At 41.7% G+C, this 22,179-nt stretch overlaps 1 protein-coding gene across 5 annotated transcripts in view; it reads right to left on the reverse strand.

The window, feature by feature from the left end:
- The window catches only part of LOC102193779 (retinoic acid receptor gamma-A-like), a 48,145-nt gene that overhangs the window by 9,205 nt on the left and 16,761 nt on the right, over positions 1 to 22,179 (reverse strand). For 4 of the 5 annotated variants that reach the window (XM_005739575.2, XM_005739574.2, XM_005739573.1 and 1 more), the window contains one exon: positions 14,491 to 14,853. In XM_005739575.2, the coding sequence (XP_005739632.1) occupies positions 14,491 to 14,659 (169 nt within the window). In that variant the 5' untranslated portion in view covers positions 14,660 to 14,853. Of the gene's footprint in view, positions 1 to 7,136; positions 7,631 to 14,490; positions 14,854 to 22,179 lie in introns of those variants that run through there. The other variant, XM_005739577.1, reaches the window with a different exon arrangement.

The following is a 22,179-nucleotide window of genomic DNA, read 5'->3' on the forward strand; positions in this document are numbered from 1 at the left end:
TCACAGACAGAACTGATAATGCACAGTTGTGCGTATATGTCCATTTTTTGGATGGGAAATTGCTCGGCTTACTACCGTTAGAGGGACACACAGCTGGCGAAATGATGTTTGAGAAGATTTAAGCTCTTTTTGAGGAAAATGGTCTGGATATGAAGCGCGTCTGTATACTTGTGATGGATGGGGCTCCATCCATGGCAGGAAAAGTGAGTGGTCAGCGAAATATTTATTTTAATTTGAAAGGGAATTATCAAAATGTTTTTTGTTATTATTATTTCAAATGTGCAAAAAATAGTTTAGTTATAGCTCCCTTTTTTTTAAATGGACCTTTTGGTGTGCATTTGTGAGAGGTCACCACCAGATTTACAGGAGAAAAGGGATTAAAAAAAATACTTGTTTTTCAGTACAGTTGTGTGGGTTTGAAATTGATCATGATCTGCTGCTTGCTGGCTTCAAAAAAAATATCTGGCCCAGATAAATTCCTCGGTTTGAAAATCTGGCCCAACTAACTTCGTAGTTGAATAGGCATGCTGTAGCTTATCGTCATGAACCGGAGAGCCATTAAACTAAACTTCATCTACTCACAGCCAGGCTACAACACAATTCGACTCCTGTCTTCTGCAGACGGCGTCACACTACAATATTCCTCCTTCACATGTCTTTTCCATCTTCCTCCTTTCCTGTTTCCTCAGTGTTTGTTGTCAGATCAGCACATCTCTGTTTAGACAACAGCAGCCGCTCTTCTTTATCAGCTCTGATGCCTGAGAGTCAGAGCTCAGGAATCAACATATCACTCCTGAGAAGTTTACTAGAGCTACACTGTCAAACTATCTTCTGACCAGCATGGCTTTAAAAACACAGGGGAAAAAGGAAAAGAAAGGTTTAATCGGGCTTTAGCTGTTTAAGTGAACAGATTTGACAGCAGGAAGTGATAAAATCCTTCAGATGTGAGTTAAACTGCAACAATAGCAACTGCTTTGTTTGTGGAATTTCTTTTTCACCACTCATAATTAGCTTTTTACTTATTTGTGTGTATGTGTGTGTGTGTGTGTGTGTGGGGGGGGTTCCTGCTTTTCCTCTGTGCACTCAATTTTTTGGAAAACATAAAAAATGCGCCAACTGGCTGAATTTTAAGGGGATCAATTTTCTTGTAACAGATTATTGTAGACTGTTCTATTTTGCAGTTTGCCCTGCTGTGCCACAATAATTTCCTTTGTGGGGTCAATAAAGTATTTATGCATGTATTTATTTTATTTCTGCCCTAACCATTCTGTATTAACAGCTACATGTAAATGAAAACAAAGTAACCACATGCTGAAGCAGCTTAAATAAAAACAATCGCACATAAAGAGTAAAAGTGACACTGCAGCCGTTCCTTGTGTGTGGTACATGCCCTGTAGGACCTGCAGCCTGGCTCAGCCGGCCTCCATCACACGTCTCATTGAACCCGACTTTGTCCTGAGGGCTCCGGCGAGCCTCGCATCTTTCTTGAAATGGGAGGTAAAGCAAAGCATGTGTAAACTTTAATAATTCCTATACTGTTGTTTGTGAGCCAAATCGGAATTCAGCGAAACAGTGACTCAGTTTACAGGAGATTCAAATTCGTAACCTAACCAAACCAATTTTTTTCTCCTCTAGCCGTTGAAATTTTTAATTTCGATAACAAATGTAGCTTTTACATAACTTCTCGCCAAACAAAATGTTCAGCAGCGTGCTGTGGAATGTGCATGTACACGCGAATGTGTGTGCGTGTGTGGGCTGCTGCACAAGTCCAGGGGTCAGTTGGACAGTGAGCGATGGTTTTCCGTGTGACTTGGAGTGCAACAACACTCGCAAACATGGCGAGAGGAGGGAGCGAGGGAGGAAACGCTGCCATAAATGTCCTTTATTATTAAATAGTTGCAACGCAGTCCATAAAAAACTCACAGAACTGATGACTTTTTTTTTTATCTGTATTTCATACTAAACTGTATTAAGAGCAGCAACAGAGGTGGTGGTGGGGAGATTTGGGGGAGGGGGGTTCAACCGCAAATATGCTGAGCAAGTAATTACCACGACAGCAGGGAGGAGACGGGAGAGATCTCAGTGACAATCCCTTTCATCAGCTGTTCTAAGTTCAATACCATTGCCCCCCTCCTCCTCTTCCCGAGGCCCTCACTAATAACCCTCTTCCCCCCTGTGTCCTCTCCTGCCTTCCTGCCCTGGCAGGAGGAGGAGTCCTTCCTGTCACTGGCAGTGCCTTTTTAAAGGAAGGGCTGTGAAAACCAGGCTACTGTCCAGGAGATGGCTCCATAAAAACTGCACCAAACACTAAAAAGGAGGCACACAAGCAAACACAGAGGCAACGGTGCACAAAGGCACACACACACATTTGCACAAACTCGCTTACAAAAACAGAAACCAAACCCTCCATCCTCGCGAACCCTTGCACTGTTGTAAAGCGTGCCAGAGCCTCAGTACAAACATCGCCCCGAAAGAAGATAATCTGCACTTCTCACACTTCACGCCAACAAAGTAATAACGCAAGGGAAGGTTTCAGAACAAAACCTGGAAAACAGCAGTCTTGTAATCATTTGTTGTTCTTGTGTTCACGGTCAAGGAGTTTGTCTTTGTCGCCACGGCGTGTGAGTGTGTGTGTGTGGGGGGGGGGGAGGGTGCATTTACGGGGCAGGTTGTTAAATTCAAGTTTGTCCCTTTTGTCCCTCCCTTCCTTTTTTTTTTTTTTTTTAAATAACACCCAATAAACCAAGCTTTATATTTTCCCACCTCCCCTGCTTTTGGATCTCACTCCACAGTCGGCTTCCACCGTTGGGCACCTTAAATGCAAAACTGAGACCAGCACAGTTTCTCAAACACATTCTCTTTTGCTAATCTTAGCACGCACATGCATGTGTGGTAGTTAAAACTGCATGATCCTATGGCAATGTGGTAAAATTTTGTATTCTTATGATATAAGATCTGAGTCTTATCTTAATCTGATTTGCTAAGTTTTAATGTCCTGAAAACGTTCTGCTGCTATACAAAGACCTAATGATGCGGTGATACCGTTCAACCTGATTTACTTCTGAATGTTACACCCACCAGTAAAACAAGTGATTTGCACTAGGTAGCGTGAATGATGTAAAAGAATGTAAATGAAATGAAATACTGTAGGACATTAATAATTCTGAATCATTTAGGCACGGAGATAATGGGGTGAAAGCTGGAACGCCACGACTGGAGACAAGTTTGAGCATGACTCCGCTGGACCTCACAAGAAGCTGGCCTCGAGCTGGAACAATCAGTAATCAGAAGAACTGGATTCAAAGCTTTCATTAAACTACAGCAAAAATAATAAGCCTTCCCCACATGAATCACGCCTAACATTTACCACGTCTGGAGGTTTCAAAATCAAAAGCAATGACACTAAATTTGCATGCAAACTGTTGCCTAATTACTCAAAGTAATCAGACTGGAGATATAATCTTATTAGGGCACTTACACGAGTCAAAGCAATGAAATAATCTGTCAGGATACATTGATTTTATTTCACCAGAGAAAGCGATGGGAGAGGCAACTCTGTAAAAGGAAGGAAAGTTGGCATATTGTTTTACTAGCTGGGAAAGTAATCTGAACCTAACCCACTAGTAGCCACTCCATTCTACACAAAAATGTGTGGTCATATTAAAAAAAAATCTGAAACACAATAATATCGCCTAAAGCAGGAATGTCACACTCATTTTACATCATGGGTCACATACAAGCCCGATCTTAAGTGGGGATGAGTAACACTTTCTGTCATTAAACCAAATATTTAATATCTGAAATTCTATCTTAAAATGTCTTTTAAACCAAGAGAAAGCAGTGCACTTTCAACTGCACATCTCAGTTTTTTTCTGCAATTTAGCAAATGCAAAAGCACACTGCCCATACTGTCGCATATTTATCAAACAAGAAGTTTTGGTTGATTCATTTTTTTATAACTAAGATTTTTATAGTAAACAGTGAAAATCAGAAACTTTTCTGTCATTAAACTCTTTATATGATAATTTGACTACTTTGGTGTAACATAAATGGCTCTTTAGCTTTAGCTGTAAAAAAAAAATACTAAAAACAGCTACAATTTAAAATAAAGTTTAAAGTCCCTTATTTATACCCTCCTTCATATTTTCCAAAGCTGTCCAGCCGCCTGGATTAGAGTTTTTGCCAGACCGACTGTGGCCCCTGGGCCATATGTTTGACACCCCCGACTTAAAGTAAGAACTGACAAATATTAGATAACAATCAGCTATATATAAACACAACACATGTAGCTGATGTAGTCAGGTTATTATTAAACTGCAGCACACGTTCATCACAATTAAAAGAATCCGTTTTCTTCCAGCGGATATACATATACACACATATACTGAACTTGTGTTTACACATCAGCTGCTCTGTTTCCTGCTAAAAGCAACAGTGGAGACAGAACGCGGAGCTCCAGAGAAAAAGACTACTTCACACACACTACCAAACTGTATGAGAAACAAGTGACACTGCTGTCAGTACAGCCAACATAAATATCTAAGTCCTTCTACTCCAATAAAGACAACACACAATAAAAACTTTTTTATCTCGTGATTTAAGCACAATTCTTGTCTGTCTATAACAGCATCTTCCAGCTGTATCATAGTTAGCTTTGCTTCTTCAGTGTGATGATACGATGGCCCGTTGTTAAAGCAGCTTTGAAGAGCCTGATCTCAAAGAGGAGAAGATGCCGAGCAAAAACGGGGATTACTACTGAATGAAGAGAAGACCGTTTCCCCTCAAGGCTCTAAACACCAGGACACAAAGGGCAGCGGTGGGTTTAATCCCAACATCTAACTTCATCCTGCCACTCCTCTCTCACCCCGCTTCGCTTTTAAGTCCCCATGCCCCTTACACACCACCTAATCTCTTAATTGGGCCTTTTATAATTGTAATTGAATCATTAAAAGCTCTTGGTTACACAACACGAGGCCCGTAAGCTGATCCGTGTATGGGCAAAAGAATAAACACACTTTACTGCTGGGAAGAACACGCAACTACTGGAAGAAAAAGGAGATCTTCAAAGGAGGAGGAAAAAAAAAAGCAAATGTCACACCGCACAAGAGGCAGTGACAGAGAGAGCAGACAGACTCAGGCATGTCCCCGCTCCATTTAATGCCTCCTGACGTTGAAACAAAGGAAGGCAAAGAGGTGCTGAACTGCCTCGCAAAAAAACGCAGGAAAAGATGACCCCCCCTTACACACACACACACACACACACACACACACACACACACACACACACACACACACACACACACACACCAGAGAGAAGACAGAGAGGCCAAAATGCCCTGAGGAATTTAGCGCCATAATGTCCAACAGAACATGTTCACCCAAAGAAATGCTGAAAAAGAAAAAGCATTCACTTGTTCTCTTTCTAATCAGCTCTAAAGATATGCCATGCACCAGTTTATAGAAAAGTAGGAAAAAAATATCAAAATCATGTCAGACTCACAATAGATCCTGAGATGTTGAAAAGAGCCATGGCTTTGGAAAATAGTAAAATAAAACCCAAACTCAGGTTCCTGAACCTATTTTTGCAACTGAGATGATACAAAATGTAAAATCTTGCAGAAAAAAACAAGAAATGCAAAAAACAGCAAAACCTACAATTTATTAAATAATAAGCAAGTGAGCATAAATATGACACTTTATGAGATACATGCAATCACTTTCTCTGTGAGTCAAAACATTAATCAGTCAAAGAAACTGTCAATCATTTTCTCTCGATTAATGAATCAATCAGTTAGTGATGCTGAAGTGAGCACTCTTCTAGTTCTTTCACACTGTTTTTACCAGACGATTTGGCTGATGCTAGTTGGAGCAGCCTGTATAACTTAAAAAAAAGAAAGAAAAAGAAACTAAAAATACATTGTATGCAGTTAAATAACGATGATTAATGAACATTTGCGGACATTTGTCTTTCAGTGTGGCATCTGGCAAAGCTCCGCGGCGAGTTGAAACAGGCCCTGCTGTGGTGTTTGTCATCCTGACTGCTCATCCATCATCATTAGCGAGCACTGCGGGCTCGACAGGGTTTGATGCGCTGGTATCTAAATAATTACTGAAGATAAATAGGCTCAAGGTGCTCGGTGGGGACATCTCACATCGCGTCAGAAAAGTTTCAGCTCGGCGACGCGCCCGACTGCACCTCAAGTCGAGCTCCTATAAACGTTTGTTTTTTTCCAAGTCACCCAGCCAAGTGTAATCTGAGAGTCTGAAAATGGGCTCCGCGACAGTTACAAAAGGTGGCCTCGTTATTTTATGAGATAAAGCAAATTTTTTCCGCATTTGTATAACTGTGTAACTGTGTGGTGAGTGCATTGTACCTCAATGTGTGATGCAATTTTTGGTCAAACGTCAAAAGAATGTGTAGCCTGTGGAGTTGAGAAACAGTGACTGATAGCATGTCAAGCCATCCAACATCTATCTTTTAATAACTGTGCTTCTCATTTCTGCAGAACGCTGCTAAAATTCACATTTTTCTTTAACTGCTCCTGCATCAGTGCTCGCTCAGATCAAATCTTTTTAAAAGTGAAAAAGCTCCCCTCTCTGATAAAATATGTCTCCCTACTTATCTTTATTTATCTTCTGTAAATGATCCGTTTCTAACTAACTGAGGCTCTGTGTTTGGGTTTGTTCGCCTGATTGCAACCATGTGATTTCGAGGCCCATTTGCCTTCGATCTGTCAGTGCAGCGTTCGGCTCAGACGTTGGCGCTTGTTGTTTTCTGGACACATCGGTGGGTTAAGTCCCTGCATTGTTTGAAAGAGCTGTCAATCATGTGAAGTCATTCATAAGGAAAACAAACACCCTGATGTATAAATACACTCCCCAACTCACTCGCTCACACTCACAAAGCACGCTAAGCACATAAACAAACACACTGCAGGGTGAGAATGGGTACACATAATCGAAAGGAATCTGACTCTTCCTGTGGAGAGAGCTCCGTGATAACAAAACCAGGGCTCTGATAAGAACACACACACACACACACACACACACACACACACACACACACACACACACACACACACACACACACACAGCTGCTCTTTTTTACAGTCTGACGGACAGGACAGAGTACTCACACTGAACACTGCTTGTCCCAGCCCAGGCAAAAGGGTCCAGCCCGGAGAAGTAAGGGGTGGCCTTGCTGAGCATGCAGGAGCCTTGCCTGGACACATCGAAGAGGGGCCGAGGGGCCAGCCCCAGAGCCTCCATGCAGTCGAACATGTTTCTTTGCTATTGAGGAAATCTCAAAGTAACTTAATGCCCTGAGTGGTCCAGGTGTTCCCTGTCTGTCTGTCTATCTGTCTATCTGCCTGTCTTTGACCCTGCCACTGCCCCCCCCTCCTCTGCCTGGCTGTCCTGTCTTTCCAAAGTCCTCTACATGGACAAACTCCCCTCTTTCTGTTTAAGTTTTTCCCCCCTCTTCACCTTATCACCGTTCTACAAGTCGAGCTGCTTCTACCCCCTCTGCTCCCAGATCACTTGCTCGCCTCCCCTGCTGTAACTGATCTCAGTTCCCCTCTTGCTGGCTCTCTGGGCCTCTCACACTCCGCTGCAGTCACGGCCAACTATCTGAGCGGCTCTCCCAGTACTGAGAAAAAAGGGGGGTGTGGTTAAGGAAGAAGAAAGAGGAGGGACAAAACAACACGAGGAGGCGTGTACCTGCTTTCCCCAACCGGCCACACAACAGTCCCTCTCTCCTGGGCTCTTTTCTTCTTCAACTTTTCAAACTCACCTCTTTATAATTCATATGCAACGAATGAAAACAAACACTCCTCTCCTCCCCCTTCCCCCCCTGCTCCTTTCTCCGCATTAACTTTGTTTTTGTTTCACCACAGCAGGGAAGAAATAGCCTCTCTCGCAAACATCTCGGTCAACTTTGGCAAAAACTTTAAAAAACAAAAATCTTCTCCTACTTGGCAGAGTGTGAAGCACAGCATTGTTGTTTGCTTGTTTTCACGGCGCTCTCAAACCCCACAGCAACACAGGGACGTGGCCCCAGACACACACTTAATGCCTGTAATATCTCTAAAATTTAAAACCTATTACAAAAGGTTGCTTTGGGAATATTTACTGTGATTTTTTTTAAAGAATGCAGCAGAAAAGAAACCTACTAAATCAAATGCCAATATTTTTTTTAAGTTACACGGACATAACTGTGTAATTACATATGGAGGAACAAAAATAGAATCCAAGACATGAGTGAGTCATTATTAAAAGGAATTTCATATGTGCAGATGGTCTGCTGTGTACCGACGACCGGCAGTTGCAACTAATCACAATTAATTAAACACAAATAAATATCGTGTCACTTTTGCCAACAGCTGGTGCCAAATCACGGCATTCTTTCCAGAAAGCCTGTATAAGAACTCACGATCAGCCGATCATGTGTAATTTATGGATTTATGAAATACTGCCTCACAGACAACAAAGAGCGACTTTTCACCCGAAAGTTTATGAATAATCCATCCGTGGTCGGCAACCTGATGGGCTCTTTTTTTTTGGTTCAAATGGTTCAATACATAAATAATTCACTTTTTTTCTCCCCAACTTTCTCATGCTGCACAAAGTTTTGACCGCCTTTTTAAGGTTTCTCTTTCGCCACTAATTCATTGCACGTGCAGCCGCAATTAAAATCTTCTGCGTTGATTCAAATGGATTCAGTCATCCTCCCTCCCCGAGCGTGCTGGATGCTTGAAGTGCGGCGAAGTGCGGCTCAGCTGCAGGCGAACCGCGCTGGCCCAAAGTCTAGATAGTTTGTATACGAGACACACTCACCCTCCTCCCTCCTCTCGCTCTCCTCCTCCCTTTCCTTCCCTCGTTCAAGAAGGATGAACTCTGGAAGAAACCCCCACTGGGGCTCTAACACCCCCCACACACACTTCATACACACACACGCATGTGCACATGCAGGCGTACACGCCTGCACACTAACTTTCCAACAGCCTGTGGCTTTGAACACTTCATATTCCTCTCGCGTATTACAATTCTCTTCTTTCTTTGTTTTCCCCCTGCGTTTTTGTTTATTTTGCTCTCAACATCCTGAACCCATTCTTCCTCATTTTTTTAACTTTATATAATATTTTGAAAACACCATACACAATCTCTGCCGGTTTTAGCAGATTAACTTTTATATTCATCTCGCCCCTTAGCCCTCTAGCCATCCCCTCGGTCTTGGCCAAGCTGTGCACACAAGCACACACCCGCTCACTACGATGCACTGTGGGGAGCGTAGCTGCACAAGCCCGCTGAACTCTCTCCACACCTTGAGACAATTACCCTCCCTGCCTTGCAGCACCCTGCCCCCTGTTGCTGCTTTGAGGAGAGAAGCACACAAATGAACGAGGGGGGGATGCGAAAGAGGGAGGGAAAAAGAAGACGAAGAAGTTGTATCATTTTCCTTCTATTTTACCAAAACACGGGCTCACGCCTGCTCTTTAGGCTCGGCAAATTGCCCCTCTTTGCCTTTGAAGCTTAAAACACAGGACTCCCCGCTCAGCTCTGTCCCTGCTCTTTTTCTCTCACTCACACACAACTTGTAGGAGGACCGAGTCGCATTACAGCTATTCACAATCAGGTTCTTCGGCTATTCATCCTGTCGTCATGTCTGACACAAACACACAGCGCCGAACAATGGCCCCTCTCTCCCTCTCTCTCTCTGTCTATTTCTCCACAGGCACCTCCTCCTGCTTGAACCACAGTTATTTGCACAAAGTCTCACTGCGGTCATCTGTAAGCGCACCAATACAGTCACAAATGTGAGGCAAGGAGCACAAGACTGCTGTTTGTGATATTCATGGGTGTTGGAATGTGCAGCCTACAGAGTGGCAGTGGAAATGTGTGTGTGTGTGTGTTCTGACACACAGACAATTATGTGTGTATGTGCTTAAACAGAGTGCTTGTGATGACAGACACAAAAGAAAAACACACAAGCCTCACTCTGAGCCATTAGGTTCATATTACTAATATCACACACGCGCGCACGTGTGCACACACACACACACACACACACACACACACACACACACACACACACACACATTCAAAACATTACAAAGAACAAGATGTTACTAGTAGAGAAATTACGAAGGTACATTGTGTTCACCACTTCCCTGCGAGACTTTCATAACCAATTTTGTGTCCAGAAAACAAAAGGAGGCGTCAATCGATATTCCACGTGAAATCCAGATACCGTGCAATGTATTTACAGAACTTCTAGGAAACCCGGAGCAGGAGGAGCAGGAAAGGCTCAGACAAAATCAGTCGCATGTGTGTTTTGCCAAATTTGTCCAGCTATTAGGGGAAGAAGAGAGAACTCAGAGCATGATTAAACACACAGCAGGGGTCTTTTGATGTGGATATCCGCTAATTTCAACTCCAGGGATGTTCCGAGTTTCATCTCATTAGGAAACAAAGTCCAGTTTTCCACTCACACTGATTAGGGCATGGATTGAATTAATTTGCAAATCCCGCTCAAACTTCCACAGAAATTTTTTTATAAACTTTTGATTCACTTACTACACTACCGAGAGATAAGTAATTTATTGTAGCCTCACTTGAGGGTAAAGAAAGGGCTTATTGGCTGCATTGTTATTCTTCCTATTGAAACCCTTCTTGGCAGGCAGCCACAGTAAACTCTGTTTATATACGGGATACCTGCAGAGTTAAAGCAAGTAGCTTTCAATTTATTCACTTGGTGGAGGAACGTGTCAACGCCTTTCCCAAATTATAATGATGATAACTGAATTCCTTCTGCAATACCAAGCACACGCTTGCTTTGTATACCAAACACAGACGAGGAATAACCATGATAACGCCAGTCTGGCACTAACAACCACGGCACGGCTAAATGAATTGCGTTGCCGTCATGTGTTTGGCTGATTAGATATTTGCATTAATGAGCAACTAAAAACACGTATCTAACAAAATGACCATTAAGTGTAAGTATTTGACTTCTACTCATCTTAATATTTGTGGTCAGCACACTGAACATAGAATATAAGGCATAGATAACATGAAGCACAAACAAACCTGAAATTTCCCACCAGTGAAACTCTGTGAAGCACAAAAGTTTACAGAATGGATTTGTATTTTTTGTGTCCTTCTAAAACTGACTTACATGATGAAACTCACGCACTTTACAGTGTTTGTTCCTCTGCATTTTATCTTTTGTGGAAACGTTAAATTTACATTTCAACACTGTTTTGCCCGTGGCCCCAAGACACCGATTTGTTTGTAATACAATACAGAGAGGAGACGATACCAGAGTGAGAGCTTCACAAAGACTTGGAGCGAACTCAAGCACAACTCTTTTTGCTGCCTTTAAAATAAACGTTGCGTACCAAGAATTTCCTCGACATGGCCAACAGCATTTCTGACTTTTGAGAGAATAGAGAGCCAAACTTGAGGCCATTAGCTTATCAGCTGAGTTCTTCTTCTTCTCGTGCTTTTATAAAAATATAAAGTCTGCTCCACAAAAACCCAAATGATGTGCATATGGTTAGGAAAAGGGGAGTAGGTGGTGACTGAACAGGTGATCTCTTTATTTTCCTCACCTCCTTTGAATTATACTACTTCCTAAGTTTTGCCTCAAATTGAATCATGACTGTGCTGATGATGCTCTGCTCTGTAAATACATGTTTTATATCTCGGGGTTGAATGTGTTAAAGACACAAACACCAGTAATTCCTGAATCTTTGGTGCTGACCCACAACCTACAGTACAGTTTTAGGTCTCTGCCATCTATTAATAAGAGAAAACAGTAGAGACAAAAGCAGATTTTCTGACTAAAATGATTCTGTGTTACTTTGTTGCGCCATTACTAAACATTTTGATTCAATACTTTTGGACACTGTGTGTCAAAACAAATCAAAGTTACAGTTATAGCAAATATAGGCTTAAAGAGCACAAGCTCTGCTTTAATTTGAGGGGTTGGACAACAATATCACTATACCAGTTGCAGATTAATTACAGCCATTTTTAAAAAATTCTGTATTTTCAAGTACTGACATGTACAGTACTGCGAAAAAGTCACGTGTCATTCATTTCTTCACATTTTGCTTCCACGGAGCCAGACTTTATTGTCATTTTTAAGTGATCTTGAGGAATAGCTCTCCAGGCTTTCTCAAGGTGTTTTAAAGTTTTTTCGTGGACATTTGCTGCTAATTCTTTCTCCAGGTCTTGTAACTGAACATTTCAGAGGAATTTTTATTGTCTGCTTGTTAAGACACTTAACACTGGCCAATGATGTATTCAAGCATTGAAAAGACACATAACTTAAACGTACAAAGCAGAAACTTAGAAGCAATTTTAAACTGTATCTTAAGGCACTTTGATACTAGCAGCCTGTCACAAAAACACATCATTTATTCACATTTCCTTAGTTGAAACCGTGAAAATGCCAGCAATAACATACACCTTGGGAAATTTGGCATATTGCAATGTGGTGTCTCCTTAAAAATGGATAAACCTACCTAAAGAAAATGAACAGAATCTGAAACTCATGTCCTTAAGAAATAGAAAAAAATCCAGCAAAGACATTACACGGGATCTGAGAGATGCACGTGACCTTTCAGCTGATCCATCTTCTGTTCACTGAAGCCTCATCAGAGATGGTCTCAGTGGAAGGACGGCTTTCAAGAAGACATTTCATTAAGGAAATGTCCTTCAAAAAGCCTGGAGAACTATTCCTGAAGGTTTCTTAAAGAAACCACATGAAAGCTGGACTAAGAGCATTCATGTTGAAGAATAAAGGTGGTCATACCAAATATTGACTTTGAACCCTGTCAGAACTGTGCAAACTGTTTTTCCTTATATATCCTTATATCCCTTTCACATTTTCCAAGCAAAATATAAAGAGATGAGGGATAAGTCAAGATTTTTGCACAACACTGTATTTGAACAATGTAATATTATATATCATAATATTAGTCTTCACTTTGCACACAGAGGCTGAAGTAGTAAATTATACAGAAGTTAAAATGACCACAGATATGTGCACGTAACTCGAATCTAAGGAATGACATATAGAGTCCTGATAATGCCACATAACTGTAATCCTAGATTTTATTCAGGATCTTTCTCACACCTTTTCTTCTCTGTCTTTTCTACACTGGCAAACAAATTTGAAATACCAATATATCAAAAACGATTTGACTGATTTACATACAGTGTGCATACCTGGCAGTCTGTCTGAGCTTCATGCGACGCTAATCATCTATCTGGAATATTTCATGCTGTCCCTTAAATCTTTCTGTCTCTGTCTGTGTATCTGTTACAGTCCCAGAGGCGACATCTCAAAGATGTAATCACAGCCTGAGTGCCATTAGCCTGAAGATCTCCCTCTTGTAGAGAGAGGCTCCAGAAAATGACTAAAGATCAGCAGATAACTCAGTGAACACATCATCTGTGCACACACTGACACAAACTCACACTGATTGACAAGTGTGCTCAGCAGGGTTTTAGAAACCTGATGTCAGCCTGACAGGGCATTTGAGACTGTAACTATAAATGCTTTCCAGTGTTGAAACAGAGGGATAGAGCAGCGTGCTCTGCAGACAACTAGAGCTCAAACTAAGGTAAGACATTTTTTTTGTGTATTGTAAAGGTTAGCTTTCTAATCAACAAAAACACAGATTTAGTATTTGTGGCTTGTTAATGTGTGACTAATAACAAAAGTGGATATAACAAAAGTCCTTTTCAACAAAAAGTATGTTGCAGAAGAAGCAGATTAAGTGCTTTGCATCCTTTAAGTCAACGGTTAGCATCTGTCTTTGTTCAAACCTTACATTTCAGCGTTTCGAGCGACTTTCTGTGTCATCGAGTCACAGTGAAGTGCAATAGCACCCCCTGTGACTCAAAAAGTGAACTTTTTCTCGCTCTAGCACCGCTTACTCTGGGATCAAGTAAGAAACTCTTTTCCCTTTTTCCAGCCTGCCCTCATCTGCCTGGTTTACCACATGGAAAATTTTTTTTTTTTTAAAACAAAACAAGAAAAAACTCTCTTCTCTTCTTTTCTCTTCAGCAGTGCATGATCTAAAGCCTTATTATAACCTCAAATTGGCCCTAAAGACTTTTTTACAAAACTGTGGAGTCTCTAATGTCTTACACTGAAAAGCAGTGGTCAGGAGACAGACATTGGACACACTGTCTTGTCATGTGTAGGGGTGTGAGATTCTGATTTCTTGCCTCCTGACTGAACTTTACACTAGTTTAAACTGTTGTTATTATGTGACACTGTGGCATTTTTAAGACAGTTAAATATGATGTGGTGCTTTAAGGATAAGTGAAGTAACCGGTTACATCACGGTTCTCATACAAACAATTTTAAAAAATGCTTAAAGAAACATAATGGACACATGAACTGCTTCAAACTGCCAATAATACACATCTTCAGAGCAACATATAACAATTATAGTAAACTTTGATACTTACACAATGCAGCCATCTCTTTGGGCAGGTCTGCGCCAAAACGGCCAAAAAGGTGACTACTGGCCAGCAGGTCAAAGGGGGAGTGGCTACGCATGGAGTTAAAGGTGAAGGGGTACATGGCACGAGGGTAACCCGTCATGTGACGCACTTGGTGCTCTCTGTTGGCCGCCATCGTGACAAGTACAGTGGTGGTTTAGATGACGTTTCTCAGAATTTTTATGCCGTTTCTTCTTCCTCGTCAGGAGCCTCTGCTGAGCTTGAAACAGACTAGTGCCATTCAGCCCCTCAAAGCTGCGGGCCCGTCTGCACTCACAGAGAGGTAAGAGGGATGAAAGCAAGCAACCAAAACCTGGCCGGGTCCAGACTCTGTAGAGAAGGAGAGAAGAGAAGAAAGAATGGCTAAATATGCCTATTAACTTTAAACTCACCTAAAGTTTTAACAATCCCATCAATTCATTCAAAAATCTTTAACTTTGAGCACAAACCTGAGATACCTAAAAAAGCAAACTCCAACCACGAAGCCAAATTAGAGAAAGACGTAGAAAAGGAAACAGAAGTGTCGAAGAAGCAGTTGCGAGAGCTGAAGCAGAGGGGAGTACAAAACTTTCATCCTTCTTTTTGTCTGTCTTCCAAGTAGTGCAATAATTTTAGGCAATGCCATATGATTTAAATCAGCAGAACTGTACTATAAAGGGTCTCTCTGTTTCCCCTGCCAGCCTGACTCCTGCCAGCCTGCCCGAGAGCGGCCAGCTACAACATGGGTAAAGTTAACCCTTTACAGGAACACACACACACATGCACACACATAATTACTCATTCACATTTTAACGGAAAAAAGCAAAAGAAAGTCACTTATCCTCCACTGCCTTAAAGGTGCTCAATGAGTGCAACTTTTTTCACCTTTAACCGTCTCTCAGGATTAACACTGTGGCCCATCCAAAAAGTTAAATTAGGGCAGCCCTCATATCATCTTACTCTATGACTCCCATCCCCTTCGTGATTTCATGAGTGGGTGGAGCTTAAGTCTTTGCGGTTGGGCTGTGGTAAATACAGCTCGGCCAAAGAATGTCTTGTTGTTTTGGGCCTGCTTCAGCATGGGAATCCAACACCCAGGGTGGGTGAGAGGCACAGTGAGAGAATTATGAATTTACAAATGTCCTACACTGAACTACAACTGTATGACTAACGCTCTGATTCAGCAGATACGCACACTTAGTTCTAAGTAACAACAAAAAACAAAGAGGATGTATCAGCACTTCGTCTTCAAAAGCAAGTCATGTCTTGATCGATCTATCTGTCTGTATGTCTACAGAGAGAAAGGTGTGAACAAAAGGTGGGTCAGCTAGTGCGCTGTCATCACTAACGATGTTACTTCATGTTAAATTTGGATCAGTTTGAAAGAACGAAAATTGCAGAGTTGCGCGGTGTAAGTGGTCAAGGGGACTTCTCGGGAGCAAGCTAAAAATAGCAGCTGCCATGGAAGCTGTGCGGCACACATCTTTTGGATGTATGCTTTAATCGTTCACAGTACAAAATCCAAGGAACTCTTAAAGGTGTGGAAAGTCATATATGATCAAACTGGTCAAACCAAGTAACTGAGCTAGAAGGCTTCTCTGCCAGAGGTGGCCAGAAAACTAACGGCCTTCAGACGGCCTCTGCAGAGAAGCTGCTGGAAGGACAACCTTTTCAATTGTGCTCCATCAATCATGTCTTTATGGCAGAGAGAAGCCAGCTTGGTATTTGCTAAACAGCATTTATGAGAAAAAAAGAAAAGAAAGCGTGATGAGTGAACACTGACCTCTCTAAACACTATCTGTGTGGTCCTCACCTGGCTCATAGGTGTCAAACATATGGCCAGTGGACCAAAACTAGGTCTAATGATGCCCATTTGAAAGTTTGCAATGTGTTTTTTTATTTTATATACACTAAGAAGAATGCAACACCTATAGGCCCAGGAGCCATGATGACACAATTCTTTGGTGTTATAATAGAAGTATTTTTTAGTAATGACAGTAGTTGGACAGAAGATGGGAAAGGGGAGCGATTCTTTCCTGCTCAGGTCATCTACAGATCAAAGTGGACTGTGCGTGGTCCACCGGTGACCCCTGCCTTTTAGAGGGAAGCATGGTGGTTGTAGCATCATGCTATGAGAGGGTTATTTTCAGCAGCAGGGACATACAGAAAGACACTTGAAGAAAATCCGGTTCCAAGGTGAGACTAGGAAACAGCTCACCTTTCAGTTCAATTTCGACCCAAAGTACACAACCTCAACAACCCTGGAGTCACTTAGAGGTTGGCTGATAGTGTTTGAGTGTCCTTTAGCAGCAGCCCGGCCAAAGCACTCACTGATGCTTCCCAACCAATCTGATGGTGCCTCAGAGGATCTGGCAGGAGGAATGGAACAAACTGCCCAAATTTAGGTGCGCATAGTTTGCAGAAACCAAAAACACTCAAAAGTTGCATCCGCTGCCAAACGGGCCTCTACAAAGTATTGAATAAAGAGGTACTAAATACTTTTGTAAAAGAAACGTGAAAGGTATTAAAATTATGGTTTAACTTTGTTATTACTGATTATAGATTCACGGGAAGTGGCGGTCTGAACGATTTATCTGACAACTTTAAAAAGGGAAACACAGCGTAGTGCTACTGATTTTAATTAGTGTTACCACTAAAGTGCTTCTCACTGTCACTGACAGTAATAGGGTGGACCAACTATTCAACTAATCTACAGTGTGCGATTACTAGAGGAAAAAGTCTTTTACGTCCACTTTCTCCCACAAACGCACACATATAGTAGACGTTACACGTACACACAAAGCCACAAAGTCAGCGCAGTGAGTGTTGTTTTAAAAGTCATATTTCCCGTATTGACATATTTTCTGTAACTGCTTGGCTCTGCTGTGGTTTTTTCTTCACTGTGAGGACCAGTCAGGGAGAGTCCCTGCAACTGTTTTTCACAAAGCCGTTTCGTGTTTGACGATTAAAGAATGTCAAACACAGGTCGGACAAAGTGTGCAGGATTACACGCGCGGTGTGGAATGGCCACGTTTTGTAAAACTTATGCATACGCATGTCTCTCTGAAAGCAGGACACGGCGAGACAGTCAAGAACGGACACGCAGGCTGCCGCGGCGAGCGCGCACAGATGTTCTTTGACTTTAATCATGTTCATGGGCAAGTAATCAGTGGAAAACACACAATGTTCACACATGCCGAAGCGCCATTGAAAGCGGCAATTGACCTTGAAGAATGAAGTAGTAAATATAGGACAGAGAATCCTATCGCAGATGCAGCAACTTCGAGTTGACTCTTTAACCAATCGATTTCAAAGGGTGAAATCAGTACTATGAAAGCCAGATGTATAAAAGGATTGGGATGAAGAAGAAAAAATCAAGTGTCGAAAGCCGAGAAAAAGATGGAAAAAAGAGGGAAACAAAGGAAAAGAGGGAAGAGAGAGAGAGTGGGGGGGCATATGAGGGAGTTTCAAGCATCTGGCAGGCCATGTGTAAAAAGTGAGCAGAGTCCTGTTAATTAGAGCCATACTGCAAATGGCATTAATAACAGAATGAGCAGACTGTGGTACGGCAGTATGGGGGGGGGGGGCAGAGCGGTTGCAGAAAACATACATAAAAATAAAGAAACTACTTTATTTCCACTAATAAACTATGAAATAATGAGTGCCCAAGCCAAGGACTGGTTTCTTTCTCTCTAATGAGCGACACCCCCGCCCCCTCATTCTGCCTCCGGGGGGAATACACCTTCAGTAGACCAACAAAAGTGGCGCTGTGTCTCCGGGCCTCCTGGCCTAAACGCTGCTTTTATGAGACCTGGCTGGGTCAGGTCAAACTGGGTCATCTGGTCCTGGTCGTGCTGACACACACACACACTCACACATGTACGCACGCACACACACACATAAAACCGATGCTCTTTTTTTTCTCCCAGATTTTTGAGGATGAAAAAACAGACTGCAAAGAAAAAAAAGGATGGGGGTTTCCAGCAGTGTTATTAGCTTGTTTTCTCTTAACTTCCATCAAACCACACGTACTGGAGCCACATCATTGTCTTTGATGCAGTGTTGCAACACTTTTGTTCAGCTGTAAACAGAGGAAAGTCAAAAAAACAACTTTCTGAATAGCATGTTTTAAGCTCTTATTAGGAGCATTATCTGGATTCAGTTATCCTGGGTGTAAGTGTTACTGAACTTTATGGGTTTTTCCAACCCAATTCGGCTTGAGGTTATAGTTATGAAACCACACACACAAACGCATGCACACACACACAGACTAGCATTTGAGGAGTTGGCCTCACCAAATCTAACATGTAAGCATCATGCTATTAATGTCTCCCTTTCCCAGGATTAACTAACCAGATGCAACACTTACGCAAGCCATGCGTAGGCATGGTACTACAAATGGTTGGAGGACTTTGCCAACAAAACTTCCAATCATCTGTGAAAGGGGACCCTGTCAATACTTGTGCTCTTTTCAGTTGGCAGCATTTGAAATTTTTTATATTAAACAAGAGTTTACAAACCACCCCCAGGTTGTTTTATGGAGATCTGTGTTCCTGCAAAAACGCCTGAACAAAAGGGCAAGTGCAATATTTTCTTTGGTTTGGAAGCCACAAAACCCCATATAACAGCCACCATTTAATTAAAAGGCAAGTGGGTTCAAACTGCACCCACACTGTGTTTTAAACTACTTTTTCTATTATCCTACGCTTCTAACCAGCCTAGCCTCTGTTTTAAAGTCTCCTGAAGAAAAAAAAGAAACAAAATCAAAGTAAACAAAGCTTAATAGCAGCACTAGTGATTGGCTGTATTCAAATCTAAAAACTGAATAACTGCAGTTTTGTGGCTCAGGAGGTAGAGCAGGTCATCCACTAATTGGAAGATTGGTGGTTCAGTTCCTGGATCCTTGAGCAAGATACTGAACCTCGAGTTGCTCATTCACACTCGTGCATGTTAGACAGAAAGCATGTATGAATATGTGTGTGTGAATGGGTCAATGATACATGTTGCATAAAGTGCTTTGAGTCCTCAAGGTGAGCAGAAAGGTGCTATATAAGAACACAGAGATACAGCAGAAAGCTGTCCACACACTGACTAAACAGTCCCATTTGTCCACAAAAAAAAAACAAGAGTCATTATTTTAAGAGTTCATTTAGGCAGACAGTTTTGATAAGTTGTTTTGACAGGTGACAAATGGCCAATATACAGAATCATGCTGACAAAGGGGCATGTTTTTACAATTATCCACCTTAGCATGGAAATAAGCTCGGCTTCCACCATTGCTTTAAAAGAAAATGATTTCTTTGCCAAATTACCAAACGATTTCTTTTTCTCTGTGGCAAGGCGTTTTGTAAAACTGTAAAAACACATTATGCAGGGTGGAGTCGGGCTAACACTGCAGTAGCAGCCTCAGGAAATAGCCTTGGTCTGGTGACAGATCATCAGTCTTTGGCGTATTGACAATTTGGTCACAACTTCAATAAAAGCTCTGTTGGCGCGGAGATAATGTGCCTTAAAGTTTTCAGTCAGACAGATAAATTAAGAGTTTTGTGTCTGAGAAAAGAGTGGTAGCAGAAAATATTTCTAGCCTAACTCCTCTCTGAATCCTCGCTCAACATTTACTACATCCTCTCCTCTGGCCACAATAGGGACTGGAGGTCTGGTCCCAGCAGAAAGCCACAGCGCCACAGAAATGAAAAAGCACTCACACTAAGAAAGAAAACTAGCATCAAATCCAAAACTTCTGCTGTGTGCTATTGTGAAACAATACATCAGCATCACACCAGAAAAATAAGCTCCACACAAACCTATGTGCGAAAGCTCGGTGTATCATGCACACGTGTAACATTTATAACATGATTTTTAAATAGGAAAATTACATAAAAGAAAAGAAACTGAAAAAACATCGTTGCCCACATTTATGCTTGTGTGTGCGTTAGTTCCTGTGGTCCTGTTCATATGTGGCGACGGAAAAAAATAAAATGCTGGGACTTTTTTCCCTCCAGGTTCCCGGCTCTTTTTTGTGGCGAGCGTAATTGTCCCTCAGGTTTTTCCACTTCGTACATTCCCTCACATCCATTTCAGTAGTTTCAGCTATCTCCCTCCAGGAATCTGCTGACATTTGTGAGCCCTTATATTTAGACTGTGATTATTATTTTTTATACTGAGATGATGATTTTTATTCTCTCTGATGATGAATGATGTCGTATCTCTATGATGAATTAAAAAATGGAATTCCCAAAAACCTCATATATCAATATGATAGACCAGGCGTTAACGAGCTAAGGTCAGATCATCAGCCACTCTGAATCCAAGCACAGCTTAGAGTTTGATCCTTTGATTCTTAAATTTCAAAGCCTTACTGCTCTTAGAATATCACCGCATTTAGGGTGAGCTGGGTTTCTCCTTGTAAGGATGATCTGGAATGCGGTTAGGCAGTTTTTTGTGTGCCAGTGATGCAGTGTGGAAAGATTGACCACAGAGAGGTTGTTTCCAGTCTCTGTGTACTGTTTTGTTAAACGTTGCTCTTCATGCTTTTAACTACATGAGGTAAACACTGCATTTGTATCTGTGGCAAAACCATCACAGAGCTCTTGTGCCGGGGGGGGGAAATTTGATATTGTCTGAGGTTTGAAAAATTCAGGGAACTTTGCATACATGGAAGTTTACTGAATTAAGGAATATATGACCAGTTTTACAAGGTAAATCTTAAGATTTTGTACTAACAGGCTCGGTCATGTAAACGCGTGTTGCTGTCTGGGTGGAGCACAGAGGTGACACAGAGCTCATGCTTGGAGGAGATCCAGCTACTACAAACTGGAGCCGCACACAATAAATGCTCTGCTCCACATCACCGATGCCCCTATCAGTGTTGCCAACTCCTCAGTAAGGAAAATCGCTATCGGTTGTCCTAAAAGTCGCTAGAAGTCGCTAAATGACGTCATCGCCTAATTTGCATAATTGGTCATGCTAATCTAATTGTAACCTATGTTGTTGGAGAGAGAAATAACATCGTGGAAGAGACAAAGTGAGTAAAAAACGTCCTAAATGCATTTAGAGTTTATTTAGAACTACAAATTAAATTTCTTTTAGCAAATATTGTTTTTTTTTATGTCACAATTCCAACCCTGCTCCTTTACCCGGGCTTGGACCGGCAAAAGTGACCCGAAATAGGCACTCTGGTGGAGTTACATTGTGTGTGTGTGTTTATAAGTAGTTTTAAACCTTGTGATCTACAAAACAGCATAAGAGTAAAAGAAGAACTGACTGCGTTACAGCACCCACTGCTTGTTGAGAGTAAAAGCGATACGCGCTTTCATGTCTTTTTTTAGCGACTTTTTTTTAGGAAAAAAGTCGCTAAGGGGTCTGAAAACTCGCTAAATATAGTGACAAAGTCGCTAAATTGGCAACACTGGCCCCTATTGTATTTGATCAAGTGGTGAATAAGCGCTCAGTGTTGGCACATTTGATGCATTACACAACAGCGTTTTCTGTTTATTGATTATGCAGTGTGACAATGTTTCAAGCGTTTACAAAACATAGTTTATCTGATATTAAACACATAAACGTTGGAAGTTGGAATTTCTGAGTCCTTGGCTGGAATTTTTAACTGAAACGCCCCTTCAAGTCAGAAATCCAACGCAAAAAGTCGAAGCGGCCCCGTCGACCTCGGCTAAACAA

Source organism: Pundamilia nyererei, unplaced genomic scaffold (assembly GCF_000239375.1).
Source record: "Pundamilia nyererei isolate P.nyererei 1_Seehausen unplaced genomic scaffold, PunNye1.0 scaffold00092, whole genome shotgun sequence".
NCBI classification, from domain to species: Eukaryota; Metazoa; Chordata; class Actinopteri; order Cichliformes; family Cichlidae; genus Pundamilia; species Pundamilia nyererei.